At 40.7% G+C, this 26,504-nt stretch overlaps 1 protein-coding gene across 1 annotated transcript in view; it reads left to right on the top strand.

The window, feature by feature from the left end:
• Positions 1-26,504, top strand: part of LOC149457630 (O-acyltransferase like protein-like) — a 148,950-nt gene that overhangs the window by 109,829 nt on the left and 12,617 nt on the right. The window contains exons 10-13 of the mRNA XM_089683422.1: positions 7,057-7,136; positions 17,305-17,418; positions 21,518-21,638; positions 23,926-24,112. Of these exons, the coding sequence (XP_089539548.1) occupies positions 7,057-7,136; positions 17,305-17,418; positions 21,518-21,638; positions 23,926-24,112 (502 nt within the window). The remainder of the gene's footprint in view (positions 1-7,056; positions 7,137-17,304; positions 17,419-21,517; positions 21,639-23,925; positions 24,113-26,504) is intronic.

The following is a 26,504-nucleotide window of genomic DNA, read 5'->3' as shown; positions in this document are numbered from 1 at the left end:
TGGGGCTTAGATTCCGTGCTCTGGGGGCACCTGACCAGTGGAGTGCTAGTGGTACCGCCAGGCGGTCCGTTACACGTGCACGGGTGCTTTAACACGTAGGACTACGTGGTGTCTAAACACCAATTTGGACATTTGTTCACTTATTTTTCCTTTATGCATTTTTTTAGTGTCATGCGTTTATTTTTTATGCATGCTTGTCACATATAGTGTGACACGGTTACTTACACTATAGTGTTCATTGTCACGCGTGTGTTTTTGTTTACATGATTTTTTGTGTTTGAGTTTATATTTGATTTGGGGGGTGTTTTGGGGGATTATCGTGAATAGGAGTTTTTTTGGATTTATGTGTGTTGTTTCTTCGCCTTCAGTCCTAATTTTGGACAGAATCTATGCACTAGTCCCATTTGGACTGTTCTATATTATCTGAGAGTTCACCATCACTTTCAGATCCTAATTAGGATCAATTCACATACACATTGTATTGTGTGGAAATATTGGTATAGACACGTTTTCATCGTTATCACTTTGTGGATTTATGTTCACTTCCTTAGCAAATGGATCCCTAGAGGATCAAGTCACTTTCGGACACTATAGTATTTTTTCGTGTTTTATGAGGATCAAGTCACTTATTTAACACTTTGTTTTTGTTTTTATTTATTTTAGAATTTATTCACTTTATTTTTGTGTGCTTTTGGTGTGTTAACTTGAGTATGGAATATTCATAGCGCTACATCATTTACTGTATTGCTTTGTCTATAGATCATTAGGTATATGATTGGATGTTGGCAGCTTTAATATTCCATTTAGATTTATATATTTATTTATTGGTTTAGTCAGGAGCGCAGGAGGTTCCCATCAATAAAAACCTGTATCAGGCTAGTCATAGACCAAGGGTGACAGAACTGCCAAAGATCTCCTGATAAATGCAGGGGCGCTTTAGGTGTCAGTAACCGGCGTGGACCAATTAAGCTGTTAGAGCGCACCTTGAAGTGCAAGCATTTGGCGTCGTGCCGCCGCCAGGGGGTTGAGACGCGTTTCTGGGCATACACTAAGTCCAAAACGGACATGCGCACTTTTTTCTCAAGCTTGAGTGTGGAGCTTGAGAAAGGAGTGCGCATGTCTGTTTCGTGCATGCTCAAAAACGTGTCGCAACCCCCTGGTGACAACATGAAGCTGAACACTTGCGCTCCATGGTGCATTCCGGTGGGGCAGCACAGTGGCTAAATGGTTAGCACATCAGCCTGGCAGTACTAGTGTCGCTGGTTCGAATCACAACCCTGGCACCACCTGCCTGGAGTTTGCATGTTCTCCCTGTGACTGCGTGGGTTTCCTCCGGGTCCCCCAGTTTCCTCCCACACTCCAAAGACATGCTGGTAGGTTAATTTGCTCCTGTCTAAATTGTCCCTAGTATATGTATGCATGAATGTGAGTTAGGGACCTTAGACTGTATGCCTCTTGAAGGTAAGGGACTGATGCGAATGTACAATATATATATGTATGTAAAGCGCTGCGTAAATTGACAGTGCTATATTAGTACCTGAAATAAATAATAAAAATAAATAATTCCACCTATCCTCTTCTCAAGATAGAGGTGCCAGCCAGCTTCCCGAGATAGAGGTGCCGGCCAGCTTCCTGAGATAAAGGTGCCAGCCAGCTTCCCGAGATAAAGGTGCCGGCCAGCTTCCCAGATAATGGTGCCAGCCAGCATCTCGAGATAAAGGTGCCAGCCAGCATCCTGAGATGGAGGTGTCGGCCAGCATCCCGAGATAGAGGTGCCGGCCAGCTTCCCGAGATAGAGGTGCCGGCCAGCTTCCCGAGATAGAAGTGCCGGCCAGCTTCCCGAGATAGAGGTGCCGGCCAGCTTCCCGAGATAGAGGTGCCGGCCAGCTTCCTCGGTCCACGCCGGTTACTGACAGCTGAGGCGCCCCAGCGTTTATCTTGGCGGTTCTGTCACCCTTGGTCTATGACTCGCCTGATACAGGTTTATGTGTGAGTTGCCTAACCTGTTTTACTATTAAATCTTTGATTAAGTCTACACTTGGAGGCACCGTGCTTCTCTCTTCTTGGTTGAATGTTTGGAACCAACTTCTGCTTTCATCTCAGCTTGCCCACACTGGATGGACTCATTATATTTATATCTACTATAGGACTATTATTAACCATGTTCTATGCGCCTTACTCCTAACACAGACTAGGGGCCAGTTCTATCTACAGAAACGCAGTCCAGATGCGTTTTTGATGCTTTTTTGGTGCGCTCCAGGGCATTGTTGATGTGTTTTTGATGCGTTCCAGTGTGTTTTTTTTTATGCATTCCAGTTCATTTTTCCCCTCACTCTTTCTTCGATTTAAATAGGGACAGGTGCGTTTTTGGTGCATTTCGCCGCATTTTAGTGCATTCTGGTGCTTTTTTGATGCGTTTTACCACGTTCCAGTACAGTTCTGTGCAGGAAAAATGCAGCCTGTTCTACTTTTTTTTCTACAACTGGAACACATTGGGACTGCAAGAACTATGACATTGACAACCGTATAACCTACTTTTTGTGCGGTTTGGATGCAGAAAAAAATGCAACTGAAACCCATGTAGTGTTAACTGGCCCTAATAACTGGCAGCCACCTGTAGCAAGTTAAAGTGGATTTTTCAAATTAGGTATATATGAGTTTATACGGGGCACGTGACGTGGTGACGTAGTGACGCTCTTCCGGAAGTGCGGCGGCGGCCATTTCTGATCCTGGTACATGCGGCTGTGGCGTCCTGGAATCCTCATGGGACCTTGAGGTACTGGGGTCTTACCACAGGCAATCGGTTCCCTCTTGGGAGTGAGAGAGTGTGGAATCTATACACTTATGAGGAGAGGCAGGATTGTGAACATATCGTTTGTGATGTGGAAGCTGATGTTACCTTATTTAAATGTAAGTTACTACAATAAAGTGCTATAAATTTTATGATACATACTGATCCCTGGTCTGTTTATGAGGTCTGTGGGAAGCAGCTGAAAGGCTGAAGGAATATTCAAAGGTTGGAAAGAAGTACTCAGACCCTTGATACCATTCTGAGGGTAACTATACACTTCCTCTAGTGGTATGCAGTGGATTGACTCCTAAGGCTGAGGGACTTCCTCTTTCACGGTTGTGGTGGCACGTTAATATATTTTTTATGTGCATGAAACACGTGTGGCACGGTTTTTATATACCCCTTTCTCTTTGAAGATATCACACATGTTGAGTTTTTTTCTTTGAGGTATATGAAGATTTGGTTTGAAGTATATCACAAGGATTTCGGGATATGAAGAATTAAGATATCACAGATAAAGATTTTTTTTGCAATCATCATTTGGGACTTTATTTTGGACCTTTTGTTTTTTGCTTTTGGGATGATTTTGGTTTTTTGTTTATTATTTTTATATTTTTATAGACTTTTTTGGGGCTTTGGACTTTATGTTTATACACTAATTACTGATTAGAGGGTAACCAAGTTTACTATATATTGTTTTGATGTTATTTGTACTTCAGGGGAAGGATTGTGTTAGTAACTTGGTGGGAACTTCGTTTGTAAAAGGATAGTGCTATATGCTGAATACTATATTTGAGTTTAGTATCTGTCTTTGTTGAGAGCGTTGCACCAACCCAACTATATATGAACATGATCTCACTTGATGAAGCATATGTCTGGTGACAATGTTTTCACCCCACAGGAAGTGAGGGAGAATCTGCGCCACGTTTGTGGAGTAGAGGAAGCCATAGGGTTCTTTCACACGGGCGTTCCGTTTTAATCATCAGTTCATTCACTTTTTTCCCCAAAAAAAACCGGATCAGTTCATATCAGTTTTTCATCAGTTTACATCCTTTCCAATGCAAAAACGAACCGTATTCCCGTTTTACATTTGTTTTTCATCTGCTTTCATCCATTTACATCTGTTTACATCCGTTTTTTCGTCCATTTTCGCATTTGTTTTCAAACCAAATTTCGGCCGAATTTCATTTTGTTATTTCGATTCGTTTAAATTAATTATTTTTGCAATTCGTTGTTTGGATACATCCGAATCTCTGAGTAACTAAAAAATTCATCCAAAATGCGATTCGTAACAAAACAAACCGCACATGTCTAACCGGCACCAGTCCACGGCATGAGGGTTGGGGACCCCTGATCTACAGGATAGGAAGTGATGGGATTTCTCTCGAATGAGACACAGATGGTAAGAAAAATAATGGAAAACATGTCACAATGAATCTTAGACATACAGTACTTTAAGAAGCGCCCCTGTATTAAAGCAGTATTAAACCCCAAAACAAACATTAATTATATTGCGGCTTACCAATTCTTAGATGTGATGGCTGCATTCATTTTCTTTTTAGGATTTCTTTCCAATATTTTCATCTGGTGACCTAGCCAGTGAATCTATTGTTTTTCAACAGAACAAGCTGTCCTGAAAATGTATCCATTAAGATTGTTGAGACAAACCATTTACCACTGACAATGGTGCTTACAATGGTCAGCTTTTATCTATTCATTGAAAACCTTTAACCAAAAAGAAAAAAAAAGTTGCTGTTACTGTGGTGTAAGCTGGAGTTTAGCTTCAATTTGTTAGTGTATCTAAATCTGCTAGTATATCCAGCACTCCCCTCTCCATAGATTGACAATGCTGCTGTCCAACAATGCCCCCTGTGCACCTTTATCCAGAATGGGGGTATTCTAATACAGGAGGTGCGTTACTGGCCAGATCACCAGGTGACAACAGAGCGGAAAAAAACTTATATAAAGAAAACAAATGCAGCCACCACGGCTAATGATTACAGTCTAGGCTTTGGGGTTAATACCACTTTAAATGTTTATATGTACAATAAAGACTTTATACAAATATAAAAAATTAAGTTAAAGTGTACTAAACCCACAACAGTAAAATCAGTCTGTATATGCAGTAAAGCATGCTTGTTATACTCACTGTGGAACCTAAGGGGTTAATCCTCTGCATTGTGTAAAAAGGGTGTTTGATCCTGTCTTCTCAGATCCTCCCCTTCTTTTACTGTCCCCAATCCATCTGCTGATAGTACAGAATTCTAGGAGTCACTCTGCACATGCTCAGTTTAGTGTGCATTGCTAGAGAGGGTGCATGTGATCAGCACAGGGCCAATCAGCACTGTCCAGACAGAGGGTCAGGGGTTATGCAGCCTCATAGGACAGTCAGAGCAGAATGAAAAATCCTCCTAAAAAATAACCAGTACCCAGCTGGACACTGTAAGAAGTCACTGTGGCTAAATGGTTAGCACTTCCGCCTGGCAGTACTAGGGTCATTGGTTCGAATCCCAACCATGACACCACCTGCTTGGAGTTGCATGTTCTCCCTGTGCGTGCATGGGTTTCCTCTGGGTACTCCGGTTTCCTCCCACACTCCAAAGACATGCTGGTAGGTTAATTGGATCCTGTCTAAATTGGCCCTAGTATGTGTATGTATGAATGTGAGTTAGGGACCTTAGATTGTACGCCCCTTGAGGGTTAGGGACTGATGTGAATGTACAATATATATGTAAAGTGCTGCGTAAGTTGAAGGCGCTATATAAGTACCTGAAATAAATAATAAGTCACAAGAATGCTTTATACTGCTGATGAGAAAAGGTATTTTGGAGTGTATATTTACTAAAATAATTGCATTTCCATGTTGTGTGTGCTGTGGGAGACCAGATATAGTGAATGCAGGGTGCGGGGAGAGCAGATATAGTGAATGCAGGGTCCGGGGAGACCAGATATAGTGAATGCAGGGTCCGGGGAGACCAGATATAGTGAATGCAGGGTCCGGGGAGAGCAGATATAGTGAATGCAGGGTCCGGGGAGACCAGATATAGTGAATGCAGGGTCCGGGGAGACCGGATATAGTGAATGCAGGGTCCGGGGAGACCGGATATAGTGAATGCAGGGTCCGGGGAGACCGGATATAGTGAATGCAGGGTCCTGGGAGACCGGATGTAGTGAATGCAGGGTCCGGGGAGACCGGATGTAGTGAATGCAGGGTCCTGGGAGACCGGATGTAGTGAATGCAGGGTCCTGGGAGACCGGATGTAGTGAATGCAGGGTCCTGGGAGACCGGATGTAGTGAATGCAGGGTCCAGGGAGACCGGATATAGTGAATGCAGGGTCCTGGGAGACCGGATGTAGTGAATGCAGGGTCCAGGGAGACCGGATGTAGTGAATGCAGGGTCCAGGGAGAGCAGATATAGTGAATGCAGGGTTCGGGGAGACCAGATATAGTGAATGCAGGGTCCAGGGAGACCGGATGTAGTGAATGCAGGGTCCAGGGAGACCGGATGTAGTGAATGCAGGGTCCAGGGAGAGCAGATATAGTGAATGCAGGGTTCGGGGAGACCAGATATAGTGAATGCAGGGTCCAGGGAGACCAGATGTAGTGAATGCAGGGTCCAGGGAGACCAGATATAGTGAATGCAGGGTCCGGGGAGACCAGATATAGTGAATGCAGGGTCCTGGGTTTAGGAACACTTTAAATGAAACATTAAAAAAAAAAAATTGTGGTAGCCTAAGAGCTTGTAAACTAAATGAAGAATTATAAATACATAAAACTGATTTAAAACATTTCCCTCTCACTCTAAATAAAATGAAAAGTTAAAATTAGAGTCCACTTAAAAACGTGTAAACTGAATGAAGGATTATAATAAAATTGATTAACATTGTTTTTTCTTCTCTCCCTCCCTCTCCTTTCTTCCCGTCCCTCCTTCCCTCCTTTCTTATTTCTTTGCCTTTTATTTTATTCCTGCCTTCTCTCAATCATTTAATTGCACAATAAAGAACTTCCATGCATGGGTTTGAATGAATGTCTATTACATTAATACTTTTTTGAAACAAAGGAGCAGATATTAACCCAATCAATAATATCCCTGTATGTGACAGCGGCAGTGCTGACCTTCTATATGTCCAGCTGGGGCCAATCAATACAACACGCCAACATGAATTGTACATCAGAGAGCGATACAATCCAAAACTTTTATTTTGCACGGCGTAGTAACACTTTATAGAAAATAATTGCTGCGTCTCACTGCCATTTATTTCAGTGCACCGGCTGGGCCTGGTACCTCTCAAATGATTTTCAGTTCCATCTCACAACCCCTCTTCTCATCTTCCTGTATGTCAAGTAAGTATATCTTCAGGCATATGTTCTTATGGGGGTTTGAGTTGGGGGTCCCCTGTGAGAATGGAAATTAATGACATAGATCATTCGCTGCGTTATAACATTTAAGAGTGTCCGCTTAGTTTTAGCACAATGTCTGTGAACCATTTTGTGACTTAATGCTCCCCCCACCCCCAGCAATTGCTGATTGCTGAGTATGTATAATGATATTATTATTATTATTATTATTATTATTATTATTAACCACTTGCCCTCCAGAGGATTTACCCCCTTCCTGACCAGGACATTTTTTGCGTTACGGTGCTGAGTTACTTTAAATGACAATTGCGTGGTAATGCAACGCTGCACCCAAATTAAATTTATGTCCCTTTTTCCCACGAATTGAGCTTTCTTTCGGTGGTATTTGATCGCTTGTGCAGTTTTTATTTTTTGTGCTATAAAAAAAAAGGCCGACAATTTTGAGAAAAAAAACAATATTTTTGAATTTTTGCTATTAAACATGTCCAGTAAAAAAAATTTAAAAATCAAATTTCGTCATAAATTTAGGCCAAAATGTATTCTGCGACATGTCTTTGGTAAACAAAATCGCAATACGTGTAAATTAATTAGTTTACATGAACGTTATAGAGTTTACAAATGGCGGTAAAGATACTGGAATTATTTTTTTTAATTTTTACTAGTAATGGCGGCGATCAGCGACTTATAGCGGGACTGCGGTGGGCATTCTGACACTGGAGGGAACTGACTAGGTGTCACTTACATCCCCAATGACACCAATACAGTGATCAGTGCTAAAAAAAAAAAGCACTGACACTGTACTAATGGCACTGGGCAGGCAGCGGTTAACATCTGGGGCAATCAAAGAGTTAACCGTGTGCTGTTGCACTGTAAGCTCTCTGTGTGTGTACTTCACTGTAATCACACTGCTTTGGAGGACTGTGCTGTGCACAGCCATCCAAAGCAGTGTGCAGGAGCTGACAGGGAGGAGAACTGTATTGTTTACATACAGATCTCCTCCCTGTCGGAGATCCTCAGCAATCACCAGGCACCGGCGAGAAATCACTGTCCGGGACCTGGTGATTGACAGCCACAGCCGCGAATGGCGGCGCGGGTAGGGCGCACACCACCTACCCGGAAATGCAAAGTCATGTATATATATATGTGATTTTGCGCACCCGTGCCGCCCTGTAGCAGTATATCTGCTATAGGGTGGTCAGGAAGTGGTTAATAATAAATATTATAATAATTTTTTTTAATACAGGATTTATATAGCTCCAATGGCATTAACAGTGCTGTACAATACAATAGAGTTAAAATACGAATCAAGACAAGAGTCAGGAGGGTCATGCTCATGGGAAGTTTACAAATGTCCAGTTGGCCAATGACTAATTTGGGAGAATGGAATATGGACTCTTTATAATGACAATTAAAAACTGCTTTTAGAATTGGTACCTTTAAAGCAGTAATAAACCCAAAAGCAAACATTCATTATATTGCAGCTTACCAATTCTTAGATTTGATGACTGCATTCGTTTTCTTTTTTAGGCTTTGTTTCCTTTATTTTCATCTGATGACCCAGCCAGTAAGTCTGTGGTTTTTCAAAAGAACAAGACCTCTTCCAGATGTATCAGTTTACAGGATGAGACAAACCACTGACTGGGGGGCTTACAATGATCAGCTTTTATTTATTAATGTAAAACTTTAATCTCAAAAGGAAAAAATGTTTGCTGTAACTCATTATAAAGCATGATCTGGAGTTTGGCCTAAATTTGTTAATGTATTTAAAATCTGCTAATACATTTAATACTCTCCCCCCCCCTTCCCAGACTGATGTTGCTGTCCAAAGGTGCCCCCTGTGCTCCTCCATTTAGAGTGGGGGCGCTCTAATATAGGAGGTGCATTACTGGCCAGATCACCAGGTTAAAGCAAAGGGAAAAAGAAAGAAAACTAATGCAGCTACCACATCTAATGATTGGCAAGCTGCAACATATTACATTTTTGGTATTTGGTTTAATACCGCAATAATTTTACTGGTCTATCATTATCTTGGGCAAAATGACATGTTAGTCAAGTCCATCTAAGGCTGCATTCACACCAATGCATTTTTTAGTGCTTTTTGCAGAAACACACTACAGTCCATTTAACATGGTTTCCAATGGGACATGTTCACATCTATGCTTTTTTGAGCTTCTGCATTTTTGGAAAGGGTCAGGGACTTTTCTTAAAAGCAAAAAGCAGCATTTTTTCTACAATGGAGTTCAACTGAGAAGCTGCTGAAATGCATGGCAGTGCGTTTTTGGCGTGTTTTTGACGCGTTTTGTATTTTGCATTTTTATTTTGTCCAGCGACAAAAAAAATTCCACAAAACGAGGTAAAAACACATGTAAAAAAATGCAAATTGAACTGCGAAAAGCACTGCAAAACAGACAAAAAGCATAGGTGTGAACGGAGCCTTAGTCAAGTCCATATAAGGCTCCATATACACGTTTTTTAGTGCTTTTTGCAGAAACACAATACAGTCCATTTGGAAATGGTATAGCGAGCGCTACAAAACAGAAATGTATAAGCAGCTAGAACACCAAAAAAGGCAACCAACCAACCTTACAATGATCAAATAAAAGGAGAAATTAGGTGCAGCGCTAAAATCAGAATACAGTAAAAATTCTCTATAAAATATATATGCATCTAAATGCCAATGGTCAAAAAAGATGTGATACAATGATAAACAGTGCGCTAATCCGTGAGAAGTGTTAAAGCACACGTAAAGTCCTCATCCCAGATCAGTGGTGATAAGAGAGGTGAAAAATCCTAGGAACAGATAGAGTGCGAACTCACCAGAGGTGCGTGTAAATAACGCATGTAGAGAAGTATAATCTGCATGAACGCTCTAGCATCAAGGCTCTGGTCAGACCGCACTCCGTACTATCCTCTGTTTCACCGCGAAGAACAGTAACCGGGATTCATCAAACCGTGTAGGCGTCAAAGGTACTCCTTAGTCCAGATAGGCACTGTGGGAGGTGGTGCTCTCAAAGAGAGCCCAATAAAGGACGCCACATAGTGTGATGCTGTTTGACTAGGGTTTATTAGCCAAAAAGGGTGAAACAACAAAAAGTTACTGACCATACAATGTTGGCCACATATAGTGGCTAGATGTCCATAAGCTGTAGCCCCCTGACGCGTTTCGTGCGATGCACGTCCTCAGAGGATCAGGGCTTACAGCAGGACATCCTTCCCCATCTATTTATACACAGAAATGGCAATCGCGCTAGTCGCGGCGGCCATTTTGCCGGCGTCTCGCGCATGCGTAGTAGATCGGCGCCATTTTGCCATAGGACGCTGTAATAAAACTCTGACTACCCAAGAGATTAAATTATTAAATAAAGGATTAAAATTTGCGCCTAATAAACCGCTCAATAAGTTTCAAACTTATGTCGATATTAGAAAATATGTAAGACAACTATCACTAAAAAAATATTTTTTTCAATAAACCTCCATTACCCTCAAACGAATGGAGATTCATTAACTCTAAGCTTCATAATCCGTCACTGTTTAACCCTCCACCACAAAATAATACCTATATTAATGCTTTTAGGGATACAGTGTTACGTGATTTGGAGACTTTAAAAACAAAGAAAATCAACAAACATGACGCTAATCGTAGAGCTATTGATTCATTATTAGAGAAGAAAGACCTCGTGATCCGCCCTGCGGACAAAGGGGGAGGAGTTGTAGTCCTCAATAAAATTGATTATATTAAAGAAGTCCAAAATATCCTTAGTGATAGAGATACATATTTACCGTTACCTAAAAATCCAGTAGCTCAATATAAGAAAGAACTTAAGTCTATAATACAAAGGGGATATGAGGAGAACATCATAAGTAAAAAAGAAAAAGCATTTTTATGCCCAGTATCACCTAGACTCCCTATTTTATACATATTACCTAAGGTACATAAGGATCCACTTAAGCCACCAGGGAGGCCGATAATAAGTGGCATAGGATCTCTAACGGCCAGAATAGGTAAATATATTGATCATTTCCTACAGCCACTTGTGATGAAAACACCGGCATATCTTAAAGACACAAAGCAGGTTCTCCATGATATTAAAGACATACAGTTGTGACCAAAATTATTCAACCCCCACTGAAATTGAGTGTTTTGGCCAGTTTGACATTGCTTTTGATCATTCAGTCATCTTGCTTACATTTACATTAAAGAGGCACTTGTAGGTCAGACAAATATAACATAACAGTTATAATGAAATAACCACAAATGTCTTTTCTGTGCTCACAGCATTATCAGTTTTATTCAACCCCCAAGTGACATTCAATCTTAGTACTTAGTACAGCATCCTTTTACAGTTATAACAGCTTTTAAACGTGAAGCATAGCTTGACACAAGTGTCTTGCAGCGATCTACGGGTATCTTCGCCCATTCTTCATGGGCAAAGGCCTCCAGTTCAGTCACATTCTTAGGCTTGCGCACTGCAACTGCTTTCTTTAAGTCCCACCAGAGGTTCTCAATCGGATTTAAGTCTGGTGACTGCGATGGCCACTCCAAAATGTTCCAGCCTTTCCTCTGCAACCATGCTCTAGTGGACTTGGAGGTATGCTTGGGATCATTGTCCTGTTGAAAGGTCCAACGTCTCCCAAGCCTCAGGTGTGTGACGGACTGCATCACGTTTCCATCCAATATCTCCTGGTACTGAAGAGAATTCATGGTACCTTGCACACGCTGAAGCTTCCCTGTACCTGCAGAAGCAAAACAGCCCCAAAGCATGATTGACCCTCCACCATGCTTCACAGTAGGCAAGGTGTTCTTTTCATCATAGGCCTTGTTCTTCCTCCTCCAAACATAGCGTTGATCCATGGGCCCAAACAGTTCTAATTTTGTTTCATCAGTCCACAGAACACTATCCCACAACTTTTGTGGTTTGTCCACATGGCTTTTGGCATACTGCAGTCGACTCTTCTTATTCTTTGGAGACAGCAAGGGGGTACGCCTGGGAGTTCTGGCACGGAGGCCTTCATTACGCAGTGTGCGTCTTATTGTCTGGGCTGAAACTTCTGTACCCACATCTGACAAATCTTTTCTCAGTTCCTCAGCAGTCACACGGGGACTTCTCTCCACTCTACGCTTCAGGTAGCGCACAGCAGTCGAAGTCAGCATCTTCTTTCTGCCACGACCAGGTAGCGTTTCAACAGTGCCCTTTGCCTTGAATTTGCGAATGATGCTTCCTAAGGTGTCTCTTGGTATGTTTAACATCTTTGCAATCTTCTTATAGCCATTGCCCTTCCTGTGAAGAGAAATCACCTCTTCTCTTGTCTTCCTGGACCATTCTCTTGCCTTCACCATGTTTGTAACCACACCAGTAAATGTCTAGAAGGAGCTGAGTATCACAGTCATTTTAAAGCTGCCTAATTGGTGCTTATTATGCTTGATTGCTGCTCGGTGACATCCACAGGTGTTTTCAATACCTGATGGAAAGCACCTGTATGAACCTCTGTTCTTCAGAGTGGTAGTCTTTAAGGGGTTGAATAATTGTGGCAATGAAGAAACCACATAAGAACCATTTACTACTGTATTACATAAACAATTGATGTCATTTTAGTTGCATTTGGGTAGTTACAACGTCCTTGTAGGATTTGATTCTGAATACAATTCCAAATGTACACTATAGTCCCTAAACCCCTTTACAGCATTGGGGGTTGAATAATTTTGGTCACAACTGTATCTACTAATTCGGATACATTCCTGGTTACAGCCGATGTAGCCTCTCTGTATTCTAATATAAACCACTCGGATGGTATGGAAGCAGTGAGGTTTTTCTTAGATGGTTTTAGTGATATACCAATTTTACAGAAGGATTTTATTTTAATACTTTTGGAATTCGCAATGAATAAGAACCATTTTTGGTTTAATCGGCAGTTTTATTTACAGACTAAGGGTGTGGCGATGGGGGCGAAGTTCGCCCCCAGCCTGGCGAATTTGTTTATGGCCAGGTGGGAGGAGGATGTCATCTATGCTAGAGATTGGCCCGAACTCTCCTTTTACAGGAGATACATAGATGACATCCTCCTCATATGGAATGGCAATGAAGAATCACTTTTAAATTTTTTCACCACTTTGAATTTTAACTCTCTTAACATCAGTCTCACTTTTAATTCTAGTCATGAGAACATTAATTTTCTGGACCTGACTTTGATAAATTTTGAAGGAAGAATTATAACTGAGTCATTTTTTAAGAAAACTGATAGAAACAGTTTCATTCCCCTGGAAAGCTGCCACCATCCGGCATGGTTGCAGAATATACCAAAGGGTCAGTTTACCAGAATTAGACACAACTGTACCGATGTTAATACATACTATAAACAGGCCGCCATCATTAAAACTAAGTTCCTTGAAAAGGGTTATGATGAAAATACTTTGACACAAACTATGACAGAAGTAGGCAACTCTAACAGAGATTTGATGTTGATGAATAATGATAACAAGAGACCTGAGAGAGTCTGTCCTTTTGTGACAGACTATTCAATTCAACATAAGTCTGTCACCAGGATAATTCGTAATAATTGGAAGATTCTTATGTCAGATCCAGTTTTAAGACGATTTTTACCAGATAAACCACAGATCGCTTTTAGAAAAGCCACTCCGTTGGGGAACAGAATAGCCCCGAATGTTCTCGACCCCCCTATATATGCTCCTTTCTTTCCTCAAATGAAAGGTTTTTACCCATGTAGAAAGTGCATGATCTGTACTAATAGTAAATTTACAAGCAGACATACAAGTTTCAGCTCTACAGCAAATGGCAAGACCTTTAAGATTGATGACTTTATTACCTGTACAAGTAAATATGTTGTTTATCTAATACAATGCCCCTGCCATTTACAATATATTGGACGAACAACCAGACGATTGAGAGATCGTTTAAAAGAACACGTGAATAATGTCAGAAAGGGCTACAAGGATCACTCATTATCTCTACATTATAAAACGCATCACAACCAAGACCCATCATCATTAATATTTATGGGTATAGGATTGATAAACGCACATTGGAGAGGATAAAAAAAGAGCGATCTCACAATTAGAGTCTAAGTGGATTTATGACCTTGGATCTTTATATCCAAAAGGCCACAATATTGAATTTGATTTGAATTGCTTTATTGATGACAGTTAATGTGCGTTTACATTGTTCTGAAATTATTGATATTTTTGCCCTGTCTGAGTTGATGTGGTTGATGGTGTCCTATTATTAACAACACCAACATAACGTTTTATTGTGAATTCTATTTTACACATGTTTTTAGGGAGTTTTTTATTAATCTATTTTTTATATATTTTTTATGTCTTATGCTTATGTACCAGTATTGATGTTTTATTTTAATTTTCTGACCATATGAAATTGATTATACCATACTGAACTATTTTAAAATATATACTTAATAAAATATGTTAGATTTTAATTGTATCTGTATTATCTACATCTATCTATTACAACAGAAATGGCCATCGCATAATTATTTTATAATTGTTTATTATCATGACTTAATATTTATTAAACCTTTTTATAAAGTCATTAGTGAGTAATCACTGATTGACTATTTATATTCATATTTAAATTGAAAGCAGAATAAGGATTAATTTTTCCTTAATTTATATTATGCAAATTCCGTAACATGCATCTATATACATATATATACAGGATAAACACACTGCAGCAAATCACCGAGTTCTATCTGGATATGGGTTTTTTTGTATGGAGCTAATGCTACCAGACAGCATAATGCTCCTTTTAGTTCTAACAACAATGCTCATTTTCTTAGTAGCCTGATCGGCGATTATAATAGATTCTGCTTTCCCCACCTATAACATGGCGCCTACCCTGTATGTTCTATGTAATTTTGAATGGACATTGGAGGAATAACTGCATTCTCCTCAGCGTCCTATGGCAAAATGGCGCCGATCTACTGCGCATGCGCGAGACGCCGGCAAAATGGCCGCCGCAACTAGCCCGATTGCCATTTCTGTGTATAAATAGATGGGGAAGGATGTCCTGCTGTAAGCCCTGATCCTCTGAGGACGTGCATCGCACGAAACGCGTCAGAGGAGGCTACAGCTTATGGACATCTAGCCACTATATGTGGCCAACATTGTATGGTCAGTAACTTTTTGTTGTTTCACCCTTTTTGGCTAATAAACCCTAGTCAAATAGCATCACACTATGTGGCGTCCTTTATTGGGCTCTCTTTGAGAGCACCACCTCCCACAGTGCCTATCTGGACTAAGGAGTACCTTTGATGCCTACACGGTTTGATGAATCCCGGTTACTGTTCTTCGCGGTGAAACAGAGGATAGTACGGAGTGCGGTCTGACCAGAGCCTTGATGCTGGAGCGTTCATGCAGATTATACTTCTCTACATGCGTTATTTAAACGCACCTCTGGTGAGTGCGCACTCTATCTGTTCCTAGGATTTTTCACCTCTCTTATCACCACTGATCTGGGATGAGGACTTTACGTGTGCTTTAACACTTCTCACGGATTAGCGCACTGTTTACCATTGTATCACATCTTTTTTGACCATTGCCATTTAGATGCATATATTTTATAGAGAATTTTTACTGTATTCTGATTTTAGCGCTGCACCTATTTTCTCCTTTTATTTAATACAGTCCATTTACCATGGTTTCCTATGGTACTTGTTCACATCTATGCTTTTTTGATCTGCTGCGTTTTTGGAAAGGGTCGGGGACTTTTTAAAAGCAAAAAGCAGGGTTTTTGCTATAATAGAGTTCAATGAAGAAGCTGCTGAAATGTACAGTAGAGCATTTTTGCCGCATTTTGCATTTTTATCCTGCCCAGCAACAAAAAAAAATTCCCCTTTAACAAAAGAAAAAAAGAGCTGAACAAAACGAGGTAAAAACGCATTCAAAAAAACGCAAAACGAACTGCGAAAAGCACAACAGAACGTACAAAAAGCATAGGCGTGAACGGAGACTTAGTCAAGTCCATAAAAGGCTCCATTCACACCAATGCGTTTTTTAGTGCTTTTTGCAGAAACACACTACAGTCCATTTAACATAGTTTCCTATGGGACATGTTCACATCTATGCTTTTTTGATCTGCTGCGTTTTTGGAAAGGGTCAGAGACTTTTTACAAAAAGCAGGGTTTTTGCTACAATAGAGTTTAATGGAAAAGCTGCTGAAATGCACGGTAGAGCATTTTTGCCGCATTTTTCATTTTTATCCTGCCCAGCAACAAAAAAAATTCCACTTTAACAAAAAAAAAAAAAGAGCTGAACAAAACTCAAAACGGTAAAAATGCGTCAAAAAAGCATCAAAAATGTGTAGAAAGACAAACTGCAAAAAGCACTGGAGAAAGCATCAAACGTAAAATGCATATATCTGAACCAAGCTTTAATCTGCTAGAGCACCTTACACTACCATCTCCTCAGACTGACAATGCTGATGTCCAAAGGTGTCTCTGTTGCTCCTCCATCCAGAGTGGACACAGGAAATTTACTGGCCAGATCACCCGGTTAGAAAAAGGGTCAAAAGTCTAAACAAAAAAAAAAAAACAGCCATCACATCGCATAAGGATTGGTAAGCTGCAATATATTACATTTTTGTTTTTTGAAAGGTTTAATACCACTTTAGTTATGTTTGGGAGTTTTGCTTTGACAGCTGGGTAGTCAGAGAATCACACACACATCTAGTGAGTTCCTCCAAAAGCTATTTCCTGAAGTTCATCATAGAACAGACACAGAGATACTGTAGCAGGGGCGGACTGACTATTTGGGAACTCAGGCACTGCCCGGGGTCAGTAGGGGGCCCCATGAGATGCCCCTTGTTACCTTTCATAGGCTTTTTTGGGTGTGGTTTGAGTGTGGGCAAGAACACAGGGGCCCCATGATCCCCTATTGCCCGGGGGACCCATGAGTTGTCAGTCCGGCCCTGTACTGTAGATCAGGGGTGTCAAACTGGCGGCCCTCCAGCTGTTGCAAAACCATCATGCCTCTGCCTTTGGGAGTCATGCTTGTAACTGTTAGCTTTGCAATGCCTCATGGGACTTGTAGTTTGGGAACAACTGGAGGGCCACCAGTTTGACATCCCCGCTGTAGATCCTTTGCTCTATTTGATAGAATTTGATCTGTTTTTGTGTTTTGCAGAGCTAAACATGTTATGTTTGCTGCAGTGGCTCTGATGTTTATCGCATCTTCTATTACCACCACCTTGATTTCCTTCTTTTTAAAACTTTCCATCCGTTATCCAAGAGGTGAAAGGTAACTATAAAACTTTGAATATTTGGCTCTTTGACATGTCTAGAATTTTGGAGATTTCAGGCAACTGGATCTAAACCTACAATCACTGAAAAGGGGGAAAAAACCACCACACTCAACCGCAAAACACCTTCTTGTGGCCGGAAACTGGTGCTCTGGCTCAGGTGCCTCCACTCTCCAATAAACAATATAGTAGTGAGATTGAGCTGGCTAGTCAGAAACATCCATAATAATAAATCTTTATTGGCTACATGAGAAATACAGCAATACAGCACTAACGCATTTCGGCTGAAAAGCCTTACTTATGCCATGAATAATGCTGGCTGTAGATAGATGATAGGTTTCCGTAGGAAAATTTGCGTCCTTACAAGATGTCTCCAACCTACAAGCCGACCTCAATGCTCTGTTTAATTGGGCAACTATATGACAAATGAAGTTTAATGTTGATAAATGTACAGTTATGCCACTTGAGGGCTAAGAACATGCATGCATCATACATACTAGGGGGAGTACAACTGGGGGAAGTCAATGGTTGAGAAGGATCTGGGAGTTCTGGTAGATTATACATTTAATAATGGCATGCAATGCCAAGCTGCAGCTTCCAAAGCGAGTGTAGCACCCTCTTAGTGCAGATAGGGGGAGCTAACCCCTAATGGTTAGTCACGACCTGGTTAGCAACTTAGGTGTGATAGCCATAGAGGTCAAATGGTGGCCAGGGCTGAGAGACTCTGCAGGCCATCCCCTCTGTAATTTGCCCCTGCACTGAGGTTATTGGAGGAGGGCCTTGGAGGCAGAGGGTAGATCTGAGGAGTGGTTGGCTGCACTCTTGAGGGACCTCAGCCAATCCCCAACAGAAGGCTTGGCAAGGGGCTGGGACTCCCTTAAATGTGTAAGAGCCTGTTCAGTAGCAGGAGTGTGTGAGGACTCAAGTGGAAGAAGGAATAGAAAGATTTCAGGCTGGAGGAGGAAGGCTGCCAGGAGGCCTGGTGAGATGGGGCCTGCCTGCGAGCCTGGAGCTGGAAAGGCAGAAAACTCGGGACCTGAGAGAAGACCACCTACAGTCAGGTCCATAAATATTGGGACATCGACACAATTCTAACATTTTTGGCTCTATACACCACCACAATGGATTTGAAATAAAACGAACAAGATGTGCTTTAACTGCAGACTGTCAGCTTTAATTTGAGGGTATTTACATCCAAATCAGGTGAACGGTGTAGGAATTACAACAGTTTGCATATGTGCCTCCCACTTGTTAAGGGACCAAAAGTAATGGGACAGAATATTAATCCTAAATCAAACTTTCACTTTTTAATACTTGGTTGCAAATCTTTTGCAGTGAATTACAGCCTGAAGTCTGGAACGCATAGACATCACCAGGCGCTGGGTTTCATCCCTGGTGATGCTCTGCCAGGCCTCTACTGCAACTGTCTTCAGTTCCTGCTTGTTCTTGGGGCATTTTCCCTTCAGTTTTGTCTTCAGCAAGTGAAATGCATGCTCAATCGGATTCAGGTCAGGTGATTGACTTGGCCATTGCATAACATTCCACTTCTTTCCCTTAAAAAACTCTTTGGTTGCTTTTGCAGTCTGCTTTGGGTCATTGTCCATCTGCACTGTGAAGCGTCCAATGAGTTCTGAAGCATTTGGCTGAATATGAGCAGATAATATTGCCCGAAACACTTCAGAACTCATCCTGCTGCTTTTGTCAGCAGTCACATCATCAATAAATACAAGAGAACCAGTTCCATTGGCAGCCATACATGCCCACGCCATGACACTACCACCACCATGCTTCACTGATGAGGTGGTATGCTTAGGATCATGAGCAGTTTCTTTCCTTCTCCATACTCTTCTCTTCCCATCACTCTGGTACAAGGTGATCTTGGTCTCATCTGTTTATAGGATGTTGTTCCAGAACTGTGAAGGCTTTTTTAAATGTCGTTTGGCAAACTCTAATCTGGCCTTCCTGTTTTTGAGGCTCACCAATGGTTTACGTCTTGTGGTGAACCCTCTGTATTCACTCTGGTGAAGTCTTCTCTTGATTGTTGACTTTGACACACATACACCTACCTCCTGGAGAGTGTTCTTGATCTGATCAACTGTTGTGAAGGGTGTTTTCTTCACCAGGGAAAGAATTCTTCGCTCATCCACCACAGTTGTTTTCCGTGGTCTTCCAGGTCTTTTGGTGTTGCTGAGCTCACGGATGCATTCCTTCTTTTTAAGAATGTTCCAAACAGTTGTTTTGGCCACGCCTAATGTTTTTGCTATCTCTCTGATGGGTTTGTTTTGTTTTTTCAGCCTAATGATGGCTTGCTTCACTGATAGTGACAGCTCTTTGGATCTCATCTTGAGAGTTGACAGCAACAGATTCCAAATGCAAATAGCACACTTGAAATGAACTCTGGACCTTGTATCTGCTCATTGTAATTGGGATAATGAGGGAAAAACACACACCTGGCCATGGAACAGCTGAGAAGCCAATTGTCCCATTACGTTTGGTCCCTTAAAAGTGGGAGGCACATATGCAAACTGTTGTAATTCCTACACCGTTCACCTGATTTGGATGTAAATACCCTCAAATTAAAGCTGACAGTCTGCAGTTAAAGCACATCTTGTTCATTTTATTTCAAATCCATTGTGGTGGTGTATAGAGCCAAAAATGTTAGAATTGTGTCGATGTCCCAATATTTATGGACCTGACTGTATATGGTAGGGAAAGAGCAGCCCAGCTTATAGGCCTGGTAGCAGCAGCTTACCCACTAGCAGTACAGGAGAGGATATGAGTGAGTACATCTGCACCCCCTGGGCAGATAGGGGAAGGAGCACTCTGGTGGGAAACCAGATTAGATCCCTACTACTGACTCTTCACCTCACTTAAAAGGACAGGAGCCAGATCCCCTGCTTAAGAAGAGAAGTCTTCAGTTTTCTGGGTGAAGAGGATTTCATCTAGGGTCTGGGGTGGTACAGCTAGGAGCTGCTGGCTAGCACTCCAACAGAGACTGTGTTGCATTAGAGAAGAGAAGCTGTGAATAGTTCAGACGTTGTCTTCAGATGTTGGTTCCTTTGGGCATCCTATGCCCCCCTTACTCTATCCACGTTTAACCCCCTAATAAACAACAAAACAAAAGCTCAAGGTCTGGTTTCTGTCTCAGAATGCTAGCTTGTGTAGAAAAATGCTGAATGACTGACTGTGCAGTTCTATAGGGGGACCCAAATTCATCAGCAATTCCTAAGGGGGTAGTGCTACAGGAGCAAAACACTTTCTTGTATTAAGGTATAGACTGCAGAAAGACATATCATTCTTCCCGTGTACAAATCATTAGTAATACCTTATCTGGAATATGCAGTTCAGTTTTGGGAACCGATTCACAAAAAGGATATAGGGGAACTGGAGAAAGTACAGAGAAGGGCAACCAAACTGATAAGGGGCATGGAGGAGCTCAGCTATGAGGAAAGATTAGAGGAACTGAATTAATTCTCTCAATTCTCTTTTGAGAAGAGATTAAGGGGGATATGATCAACATGTATAAACACATCAGTGGTTCATATAGTGAACACAGTGTAGTTATTCACTCTAAGGTCATCACAGAGGACAACGGGACAGTGTTTACCACTGAAGGAAATGAGATTTAATCTCCAAATACAGAAAGGCTTCTTCACGGTAAGAGCTGTGAAAATGTGGAATAGACTCCCTCAAGAGCAGTTCTGGCCAGCTCAGTAGATTGGTTTAAAAAAGGCCTGGATTATTTCATAAATGAACAAAATATAATTGGATAATATTTATAGTAACACCAGGGGTAGTTGATCTAGGGAATATCCAATTGCCTCTTGGGGGATCAGGAAGGATTTTTTTTTCTCCCACTTGAGCAAAATTGGATCATGATTTATGTTTTTGTTTGCCTTCCTCTGGATCAAGTGTGGGTATAAGATTGTGTATATGGAGGTTTTCAATTTTTTTTTCTGTGGGTTGAACTAGATGGACTAGTATATTTTTAAAACTTTACTATGTAACCATTGGAAATGTACATAACATGGGTGTATTTAGCTATGTGCCTAGAGATAGGCTATAATCTACTCATAAGAAATCCTTTTTTTTCCACAGTCAGTCCCGTATGAATTACTGGGTGGAGTATTACACCAAACCTTACTGTCGATACGGCCCGTTTTTGGTTGGTATAGTGACTGGCATTATGATTGCCCAAAAGCAGTACATTAGAAACAAGGTAAGTTCTTGTGACTATAAAATACAGATGCCAAGGTCTATTAACCAAGATATCTGAAAAAAAACAGGTATATGTGATAAGGATTGTCATTGACTGTTGTATTCTATTTATATATTGCTCCAAAAAATTAAAGGAACACTTTGAAAACAAATCAGATCTCAATGGAGAAAAATCTCATGCTGGATTTCTACACGAATATGGACGGGGTAATGTGTTAGGAACATAAGGATGCCCCATCGTTTGATGGAAATGAAAATTAGCAACCTACAGAGGACTGAATTTAAAGCCCCCCCGAAAATCAAAGTAAAAAAATGATGCAGCAGGCTAGTCCATTTTGCTGAAATTTCATTGCAGCAACTTAAAATGGTCCTCAGTAGTTTGTATGGCCCCCACGTGCTTGTATGCATGCCTGACAACGTTGGGACATACTCCTAATGAGACAGTGGATGGTGTCCTGGGGGATTTCCTCCCAGATCTGGACCAGGGCATCACTCAGCTCCTGGACAGTCTGAGGTGCAACCTGGCGGTGTCAGATGAACCCAGAGATGTTCTAATTGATTTAGGTCTGGCAAGCGTGGGGGCCATTCAATGGTATCCATTCCTTCATCCTCCAGGAACTGCCTGTTTACTCTCACCACATGAGGCCGGGCATTGTTGTGCACCTGGAGGAACCCAGGACCCACTGCACCAGCATAGGGTCTGACAATGGGTCCAAGGATTTCATCCCGATACCTAATGGCAGTCAAGGTGCCATTGTCTACCATGTAGAGGTCTGTGTGTCCCTTCATGGATATGCCATGGATAACCCATATCAGGGTTGATGAAGTCACGACGCACGTGACGCAACGCGTCGGTTTGTCTACTTCCTGGTGACGCATGTCCGGACGCAGTGGCCATATTGGATTCCCCCAGGTGCATGCATATCTACCCACAGGCTGGGAAAAATGCTATTTTATGGAAAGGAGCATGTGAGTGGAAACTTTGCTATTTTTAACTTTGCCTAATAAATTTACTACACTATGGAAGGCTTTCTTGTTTTTTTCTGAGTTACATAAGAGAGGAGGAGGATTAAGGAGTCTGCCAGAGGAATACACCACTGAGGTGGTAACTGCTTTGAGGCCCTGTGTGGGTCAAGGAAGGGAGGTGAGCAGGCATTGCTGCCATTTGAAGGAGAGTACCTGCACTTAGAAGTGGAGATCACGTGTGTGTTCCAGCTTAAAGCACAGTCACATGCATGGAATATTTTTTCACTGTTGATATTGTTTTTTTCACCTATGGCATATATTATTTATGTTTGATTTAGACACCATTGTATGTGGCCAATTATTCTGTTTTCACGTATATATACTTTGTTCAGTATATCTGATTCATGCACTATATATTTAGTTTCATAATGTGTGATATTTAGTTATTTTGGTTGACACTATTTTTCTTTCCACTAGAGGGAGTCAACACACATTTATTATATATAGTGGTCACTTTGATTTAAAATTATACTTTATGGAGATACATGATTGTATTCATGTGATACAAGCGCTTCACTAATTTTATGTTTATTAGAAACTAGCAGATGTCACACGTGGTGAGCAACATTGGAGCAATATAGTGAGAGGGGACTGGACAGAGAGTAGGATCAGCAAACCAAAGTATCAGCAGAGCTTGGAGTTTCTTCTGAGTGGGGGATCAGCAGAGCTGGTACTGCTGAGCAAGGGATCTGCAGAACGAGGGTACTAATTTGCTAGAGATCTGTTGACCAGGGGTACTATTGAGCTGTGGATTTGCAGCACAGGGGTATTACTGGGCTGGGAGTACTTCTGAGCCAGGGTTCTACTGATGCTAAATTGAAAATCAACACACAGGGCATTTTCCAGGCTTCAAAAAAAGAATCACAAAGCCTCAAAAATGCATGTTGAAGCAGTAGATGCTTGAATGTGTGATAAAATCAAAACAAGTTTAAACAAGTCCACAGTGTGCATCCCTATGTGTCACATATTGCACCGCTGGTCCTTTTATCCTGGAACACAACATATCTGATAATAACATCTATAGGGCTGTAATTTTTCGAGGTGTACTCTGTTCTTAGGTTTGTATGCTGCTAAGACACTCAATGTCTGTTTACTGTTCTGACAGTTCTGAGGATGATGAATGATTCACCAGGAGTTTGCCGTACTCTGACAAGTACCGTAACTGTATTTAGTTTGAAGAGTACATTGAGTACATTTGTTGATCCATCTGTTTTTTTGTTTTTTTCTTTTCTGTAATTGGAAGGATTTGTGTCTCTGTACAGGCTCAGGCGGTTGTAGGATGGATATCTGCATTGCTTGTCATGCTTCTGGTGATATGTCTTGCTTTCATTCTGGACGATACTCCTACGTCTTACTCCATCCTGGCCGCCCTTTACCAAGGCATCCATAGGACTTTGTGGGCAGCCGCAATTGCCATGATCGTTGTTCTGTGTCACGAAGGATATGGAGGTACCAAGGAATACAGTGAATTTATGTTGAACCATGCTCTAAAGTCGATTTGTCACAAGCCTCGGCAATTCAGACTGAGTATATGATGAGAAAAACATATAAGCAGAGGTTATCTTAATGCCAAAACCATCCATAGATCCACTAATAAAGGCAGCAAAGGTTATGTTCAAATCTCAACTTTTCCTTTGAAAGCTGAACCTGGTCCGGAGTTTCTTGCCTCCTAAGTGTCCTTCTAGGAAAGAGGCAAAACAGATTCACCAAAAGAACTTTTCTATATAATATAAATTATATATTATGTATTATAATTAAATACTAGTTTTGCTTTAAATTTGTTTTATCCGTTCAAGAAGCTTGCTGTTAGCTCTTTATTCATTTTGTCTTCATCTATAAAGAAGAATCACTTGCAAGCTATATTATATATTAGCTCAGACATGTTTATCAAAGATCATAAGACAATGAGATCACTATTTGATTTTTTTTAAAGGTGTTAGTCAAACAGTAAAGCAATGAGATCATTGTCATGAGATGTGATAAGTATATATACAGTAAGTATATATGTATTGTAAAAAACTGTGTGAGGGCTCGTTTATATTAGCAGTAGACATACGCGGTTCGTTTTGTTTCAAATCAAAATTTGGACAAAATTTTCATTATTTAGAGATTCGGATGTATCCAAATTTCCGAATTACAATAGTAATGAATTTAAACTAATCTGAAATAACTAAACTAAATTTCATCCGAAATAAAAAATTATCAAAATTTGAATCAAATTCAAAACAAATTCAAAAAAGAAATCAAATTCGAAAACATATTGCTGACTGTGTGTATTATGCTTACCATACGTGCTTAGAAACTCATTCGGATTTATAAAAATGTGTCGAACATGCATGTAATAACTCCACCATTGTATCAATATTTGTCCCCCAATTATTGATATTTTATCGATCATTAACAACATCAATGGTACATTTTTTCACTGATCGATTACACTTATGGTATACTGGTGGTGAGCCGTTGTGTCCTTGTAAATTAGGCCAACATTATTGACTGTTTGGGTTTATTTTTGCTGAAGTAAGCAGTTTTATTTGCTTGATTTTGAAAACCAATAAAGACTATTTTACTTTTACAAATGGCTGGCTAGTGATCCTGGGTCCCCTAAAAATACAGATTGTAATGAGCTTAACAGATGATGATATAAATCTATCAAGAATGTTGGGGTGGCCCATGGTCATGTTGGGGTACCAGAAGGGTTGTTTTTCATACCTTTTTAGGTACTAGAACCAACTGTTACATTAAAAAGGAAGAGTAGCAGAGAGCAGAAAGGGAGCAGAGAGCAGAGGGCAGAAAGGAGCAGAAAGAAGATAGGTTTGTTTTTTCCAGTCCAAATTCAAGAATTCTGCATAACACCAGATGCATATATCTCTGGATCTACTAATCAGATTGTAATTCAGTTCTCAGTGCTTTACACATGTTTTCATCATAACAGCAGTTTGAATTGCCCAGCTTTGGGACAGGTTCACTTTATGTGTAATCTTTTGTTTTTGATTTTCAAGATGTATCAGTAAAGATATAGAGCATAACCATCTGGAAATGAGGTTCACATCATCAACAGAATGGGCATACATGTTTGAAATAAAATGTATGCATATACTGATAAAAATAGAAAAGTATGCGTATCTTCTATGGTTTTATTGTTACAAAAATGTACGTGGATGAGGTAGTAAGACATACAGGCACCATCCAAATATATATATATATATATATATATATATATATAGAACAGAAATAGTTTCCACTTCCCAAATAAAGGAAGAGGAAAGCAAAAAAAGGGGACTTTAAGTGTGCCAAAATGAAATATAGAAGAAAAATAATACCACAAATGAATTGTATTCATGCAAATAACTAAAAATATTTAAAATCATTTCTATTAGAAGCCATATGGTGATATTTCATCGGACATGTCAAATGCTGTTATGTATATAACATGTGAAGGTGTATTAGTTCCGATGGCTACATAAAACAAGGCGTAAAGGATCAACGCGTTTCACTATCTCCACTTCATCAGGATCCACACCCACAAAAGAACATTACAGCAACTCCGCATCATTGCATACAGTCCTCAATTATATACAAGGGAAAGACATGTAGTGAATCCCGGGGGGCCATACACGGGGAACCCACTCTCAAAATAAAAATCGCTTCATGCTCCGCCAACAGCATACCACCTAGTGAGACATTTGATGCTGTAATGTTCTTTTGTGGGTGTGAATCCTGATGAAGTGGAGAAAGTGAAACGCGTTGATCCTTTACGCCTTGTTTTATGTAACCATCGGAACTAATACACCTTTGCATGTTATATACATACCAGCATTTGACATTTCCGATGGAATAT

This window comes from Staurois parvus, unplaced genomic scaffold (assembly GCF_062004578.1).
Source record: "Staurois parvus isolate SC_StPar_1 unplaced genomic scaffold, SC_StPar_1.0 ptg000310l, whole genome shotgun sequence".
NCBI classification, from domain to species: Eukaryota; Metazoa; Chordata; class Amphibia; order Anura; family Ranidae; genus Staurois; species Staurois parvus.
Note: the sequence above shows the minus strand (reverse complement) of the source record. Positions and strands in the feature narration are given on the sequence as shown.